At 47.1% G+C, this 6713-nt stretch overlaps 1 protein-coding gene across 1 annotated transcript in view; it reads left to right on the top strand.

Annotated features, from left to right (window-relative positions):
- Window positions 1-4690: 4690 nt before the first annotated feature.
- Window positions 4691-6713, top strand: part of LOC122555487 (Nance-Horan syndrome protein-like) — a 94710-nt gene continuing 92687 nt past the window's right edge. Inside the window, exon 1 of the mRNA XM_043701513.1 lies at window positions 4691-4888. Coding sequence (XP_043557448.1) covers window positions 4691-4888 — 198 coding nt within the window. The remainder of the gene's footprint in view (window positions 4889-6713) is intronic.

The raw sequence follows: 6713 nt of genomic DNA, 5'->3' as shown, positions 1-6713 counted from the left end.
CTAAATTGATTTCATTTAGGTAGTAATCTGCCTTCCTGTTCTTGCCACCAAAGTGGATAACCATACATTTATCCACATTAAACTGCATCTGCCATGCATCTGACCACTCACCTAACCTGTCCAGGTCACCCTGTAATCTCCTAACATCCTCCTCACATTTCACCCTGCCACCCAACTTAGTATCATCAGCAAATTTGCTAATGTTATTACTAATACCATCTTCTATATGGCGATTAATCCTCCCCATGGTGACCCCAATCCCTGTGCCAGCCTCAAACCCCATCCCCTACTATTGAATCACTGGACCCTACACAGACACCCCTGACCCTGGCCGCAGCTACTCCAAACACTATCACTTACCTGGCATCCTTCTCCCCCGGCACCCTACCCACCTGGCACTGTGGCACATTTGCTTGACAAAAGAAAATTCCAATCAACCTGTTCAGAAATGTTAATACACATTCCTGGAGCAGGTGGGACTTGAACCCAGATCACCTGGCTCAGAGGTAGGGCCAGTATCACTGTGCCACTCTTACGTTACACACTTGCACTTCCAGGTCAGCTGTCAGAGTGACCGGCTGTGCTGCTGGAGATTTCAATCAGGGAAGTTGACACAGCGGCTGATGTAAAATAAGTCATAGCTGACCTCCCCCCCCCCCCCCCACCGATGGTGCTGCACAACGAGGGAGCTGTTAGATTCCAGGTGCTCACTGCATTTCTGACAGAGTCTGGATCAGAATTCGCAGCCAGGGATGTAGAGCTAAGTCCGAATAGAACTAAAAATAGGAGGGGAGCGGCAGTCTGACTGCATCTGCTGCTCCTCGGGAAATCTGGGCCAGCGTTTCAGGCTGTACTTTGGCATAGCTTCCTCTTCACATCAGGATCGGGCAGCAGCACAATGCCATGTATGGTCATATTTGTAAAATGCAGAGATAAAAATCAGCTTCTCTCCAGCACACTCTCTGTTTCCCAGAGGCTGAGGTCAGTCAACGCACACATTTTCTTGCTTTTCAGGATCCACAAACTGCAAGCCCAGGTTTTAACAAAACAAAATAGTGCACTATATTGACCATCAGAGTTTTTTTTGTTATAGACATAATGTAACTACAATAAAAGTAAATTTTCAATTAATAACATAACTCTGAGTTACAGATGCTCACAGGTAAAGCCCAGTGGTCTCTCTCCTTACTTTCAGAGGCTGAATGTACTACAGGACCAATGTTAACCCGTGGGAACATTGGGTGGGCAGAACATGAATATCAAGCAGGTTACTTACTCAGTATAAAAGCAAAGGGTTGCAGATGCTGGAGCTCTGGAATACAAACAGAAAGTGCTGGAGAAACTCAGCAGGTCTGACAGCATGCCTGGAGAGAGAACTAGAGTTGATATTTTTGAGTCCAGTATGATTTGTCCAGAACTCAGTTGCCACTGAACCCATCTGCAGCTGTTTTATCAATGACTTTCTTTCCATCGTGAAGTCAGAATTGAGGATGCTCGCTGATGATTGCACCACTCACAACCTTTCAGAAACTGAAGCAGCCCTTGTCCATATGCAACAAGACATGGACAACATCCAACCTTGGGCAAGAGGCAAGTAATACTCAAAAAATGACCATCTCCAACATGGGACAGTCTAACCATCTCCCCTTTACCATTTAATGGTGTTCCCATCACCGAAACACCCTACTATTAACATCCTGGGGGTTACCATTGACCAGACACTCAACTGGATCAGCCCGTCAGAGACTGGGAAATTTATGGTGAATAACTCACCTCCTGATTCCACAAAGTTGGCGGACAAATCAGGAGTGTTATGGAATATAGTCCACTTGCCTGGCTGAGTGCAACTTCAACCGCTCAAGAAACCTGTTATCATCCAGGCCAAAGCAGCCTAACCCTAACCCTACCTGCATCTACAGCCTTTAAGGTTCACTCCCTTTCCCACCACATGCAATGGCAGCAGAATGTACTGTCTGCAAGACGCACTACATCTCACCCTTCGACAGCACCTTCCAAATCTGTGGCCTGTCTGATCTAGAAGGACCAAGGACAGCAGATACATGGTAACACTAATAACTGCAAGTTCCCATTGAAGCATAGAAAATAGGAGGAATAGGCCATTCAGCCCTTTGAGTCTCTTCCATCATTAAGTATGATCATGCCACTCAGAACCTGTTCCTATTTTTTCCCCATACCCTTTGATCCCTTTAGCACGAAGAACCATATGTCTTTGAAAACATTGAATGTTTTGTCCTCAACCATTTTCTTCGGTCATGAATTCCACAGGCTCACCAGTTTCTGGGTGAAGAAATTTCTCCTCATCCCAGACTTAAATGGCTTATCCCAAATCTTTAGACTGTGACCCCCCCCCCCCCCCCCCCCGCCCCGGTTCTGATTTCCCTGCTCATCAGGAACATCCTTCCTGTGTTTACCCAGTCTGGTCCTATCGGAATATAATAGGCAAGGCACATACACAATGATCAGTTGGAACGACAGTATATCGCTGACCCTTCACTGTCATTGCATGAAAATCATGCAGCTTCCTTCCTCATGACACTGTGGGTTTCCACATACCACAGGGTTCAAGAAGACTACTTTCTCAAGAGCATTAGGAATGTGCAACAAATGCTGGCCCCATCTTGTGAGAGAGTGAAACCAAATGTCCTGTGATCATGAAGTTGCTAAAGGAAAGCCATTCCTTCTTTACTTGGTTATATAATATGTTGGGTATGGACTGGGCTGTGTTCAGATCACTGCCCATTCTATTAATAACATAACTGTGAGATACAGATGCTCAAAGATAAAGCCCAGTGCTGTCCCCTTACTTTCAGAGGCTGAATGTACTACAGGACTAATGTAAACCCTGGGGACTTTGGGTGAGCAGAACATGAATATCAAGCAGGTTACTTACTCAGTATAAAAGCAAAGGGTTGCAGATGCTGGAGCTCTGGCATACAAAGTGCTGGAGAAACTCAGCAGGTCTGACAGCATCCCTGGAGAGAGAACCAGAGTTAACATTTTTGAGTCCAGTATGATTTCTCCAGAACTCAATTGCTATTAGCAATGCATTGAACTTCTTGTTTCATAGAATGGTTTCCTCATAAAGATAGGAAACTCGCCTGATGTGGAGCAAATTTTCATGCCAGTTGAGTAGAGCAGAAATCTTTTTTTTGGCACTTGGGGCTTGACGGGGTAGATGGTTCCTCTCATGGGAGAGTCTCCGAATAAAGGGGCACCAATTTAAGACTGAGGTGAGGAGGAATATCTTCCCTCAGAGAGTTGAGAGTCTTTGGAACCCCTTACTATTGAGTGGGCAGACTCCATGTGTACATTTAAGGCTGAGATACATAGATTCTGGATCAGTTATGGGGAAAGGGCAGGAAAGTGGATGAGGAATGTGGGACCAGCCATGATCCTATTGAACGGCAGAGCAGGCTCGAGGGACTGAACGGCCTATTCCTGTTCCTATACCTTATGGTTTTTCGGTCTAATGTAGGAATGGGACGTTCTGCTCGGAAGTCGAAAGTGGCCATGTGGAGACATGCAGTCCTGAAATGACAGTCTGGGGTTTCCCAGCAGGCTGTCAGTGCAATGAGCAGTGCTCGCTAGTCAGCACAGCACACTGCAGCACATTTACCTGGGGGAAGCTTCCTCTCACTAACACCCATTCACTGCTTATCAGACTGGTCTGTTCAACACGTGCAGCAGGTTTTTGGGAAGGGATGAAAATTAATTTCGACAGATAGTTGAGTTGGCAATTCCCTCGAGTTGCCTCCCGTTCCATTGGTGTACCTTTGACGGAGGATCAGAGGAAGACCTGTTTACTCATGGCGTTAGAGTGGAACAGCAGAAGTCCTAAGGAAGTTGACCCACCTCTTTAGTGTTGTACTGAATCAGCCTGGGTGAGTGTGAGCCAGCCTCAACTGCAATCCAGGCTCTTAAGAGCCAGTGCTGAGGGAGTGCCACACTGTCAGGGGTGCCCTCTTTCAGAAGAGGCATCAAACTGAGGCCCCTCAAGATCTCTCATGAATGAACGAGGTCCTATGGCACTCATTTGAAGAAGAGCAGAAATATTCATACATGGGGACTGGCCAATATGTATTCTCCAGCCAAGGCTACCAAGGAGAGATAATCTTGTTGTTTAGCTCACTGTTGTTAGCGGGATCTTGCTGTGCCCAAATTGGCTGCTGAATTTCCTACAGTGCTGCAGTGACCCTACTTCAGAAGTATTTCATTGGTCGTAAAGCTGGAAAGTGCAGAGGGCTTGAAGACACTGTCTAAATAGACTTTCTTTAGGTTTTTTTCCATATGGTGTTGACTTAAAAGTATAGGCCAGAATCTGGCTGGGCGTCCCACCACTGTACCTGCCCTCCATATTCCTGAGGGCAGGTGGAGGGAGTGTGACTCTAAATGTTGTGGGCTCATTAGCATCCCCAAACTGTACCCGTTTCCAGAGAGGGGGACCAGATTTTCAAAGTAGTCGCTTGTCACACCAGCTACAAGATTCATGGAGGTAGCAAAGTTTAACACACAAGTAAAAAATGGTTTTCAAGCTTAGAGATCTTGTCCCTAAATAGTTAAACATTTTGTCGAGGGGAGGAGACAAAATTGAGAGTTTTGCCAGTGTGAGAGCTCATTACTCACTGGGCATTGCATGGGCATTGGAGTGGCAGGCAGAGCTGTTTGGACCATGTGTTACCTGCAGGAAGAATTGTCTGGAAACGTGTGGTCCCCTCAGATTTCAGAACCATCGGAGCACCAGCTACTCAGGATGGGCAAAGCACCTGGCATCAGAAGGCAAGAGGAGAGGGGTGCCAAGCAGGTGGAGACACCACCTTCAGTCCAGGATGCAGGGATGATGTCATACCTCACAGGTGGCATCACCCAGGTGTCAGATACCCTCTTTACAAAAACAGAATCACAAACTGATGGGCACCACTGGCCATGGATCCAATGCCTGGTGTGGTGAGGTGGTGCCCTCTGACATAGGAAGGTGATGCTGATGCTGGCGAGGTGCCTGTCCCACACAACGAGATGGTCCCACCCCGTCATCCACCCTGGGAACAGAACCCGCCTCCTTTCCCCCCTTGTGACCAACCCACTTCTCTCTGGTGAACTGGCAAGGTTTCAGCACACACTCTCTTATTTTCAGACAACAGCTGCCTCGCCGATGGATGCTGTGGGTGCCTGAAGCCTGCCTCCATATCAGTTCAGGCAGTCACTTTCTCTCTGGAGGCTGGTTTCTGACAGACAAATAGATCCACCTCCTCTTCCCCATCTCCACAGGGAAAATGAAACTGTCGCTCAGACAGAGCTGTTAAAAGCGACTCTGAGTTATGCAGATTTCAGCAATACTCCATTCTAGAAAGAAAGCAACTAATACAGCACCAGTTACTCTCAGTTGGGCCAGTGGTCTGGAGGAGGAGGTTAGAGAGAGGGCCAGGTTGTGACTGCCCTCTGGTGGAAGCAGAGAGTCATAACCAGGTGAGAACAGGGGATGGTTTGCATACGGATTCTTCCCACTAGAGAGATTGGCCTGGTTCCCTCTTGCATCAGAAGCACTGAGCGGGAACGGGAAAATGACCATACTCTGGTGTAAGGGTCAGCATCTTCTGAAGAGGAGAAAAGCACTGGAGAGAAGTTAGACCAACAAATGACATGGCTGGTGCTCCCGAGATTAACACAACAGACAATTGTGAAGCAATCCAGCAAAGGCTTTTTCTGTCAGTGCACCTCCAACTGAGTACATTCCCTATGACTTTAGCCAGCTCTGGTCAATTGTTTCCAAGTTTATGTTGGTCTGTCTTGCTCCAGTTTTCAGTTCATCTTGTGCTCACGTTTTCATTTCATTTCAACCTGTGCCTTTTGGCTACTCTTGTTAACCAGTGAAAAATGTCCCAATCTAAAATATCAGCGTTGGGGGCGATTCAACTCGTTTAAGTGGATGTAGCAATCCAGCTATTTGTGGTTACAGGGCTGCTATCAAGCTAACCGTTAGGGGGGAATCATTCAGAGGCTGGCAATAAATAATTGGCACCTTAATGTGTATCTTTATAGATGATAAGTCATCCAGTATTGTGATAGAAATAAAACCCCGCTGGGGAGAGAGAAAAGAATCCGGTAATGTTATACTGCAGACTCGCTGGCTTATTGTTCCCAGACCACAGTCTCAAACATTGTGTTGCCTGAAGCTATTCTCATGAACAAAAGAATCATGCTGCAACAAGTCTGTGGCTGTCTTTCTCCACATGTCAAGCTCCTGTCGCAACTCTGCTGCAGCAGCTCAATGCCAGCTGAAGGAAGGCTAAGCTGTCAGCTACAGGTATTGAAGCATAATGGCGTTCTGATGCTGATTCAATGGGAATGCAGGGCTACTCTGCCCAAACACTAGCAAAGCTCGATCTTCTTCCTGGAAAGCCTGCAAAGCGTTAAGGGAATGGCAGTGATTTGGGGCCAGCTCACTGCCTCCCCACAGAGCAGCCTGGGATTGCAGCTCTCAGCGACTCAGGGAGGTGCAGGATCTGCCCAAAAAGTAACAGGTGGCACAGGGAGGGAGTCTCTACGTTGCTTCATTATTTGGAAATCATTCGGAAGAGCCATCCAACTCAGGTTCACATCCCAGTCTTTTACACCTGAAAAATCGGTCCTCTTCAAATACACCTCGAGAAGGTTTTTGTAAATTCCTAAGGATAATCATTCCCCCACCCCCCCCC

The sequence above is a fragment of the Chiloscyllium plagiosum genome, chromosome 12, assembly GCF_004010195.1.
Source record: "Chiloscyllium plagiosum isolate BGI_BamShark_2017 chromosome 12, ASM401019v2, whole genome shotgun sequence".
Lineage (NCBI taxonomy): Eukaryota > Metazoa > Chordata > Chondrichthyes > Orectolobiformes > Hemiscylliidae > Chiloscyllium > Chiloscyllium plagiosum.
The sequence above is the reverse complement of the archived record's forward strand: the minus strand, read 5'-3'. Positions and strand labels throughout refer to the sequence as shown.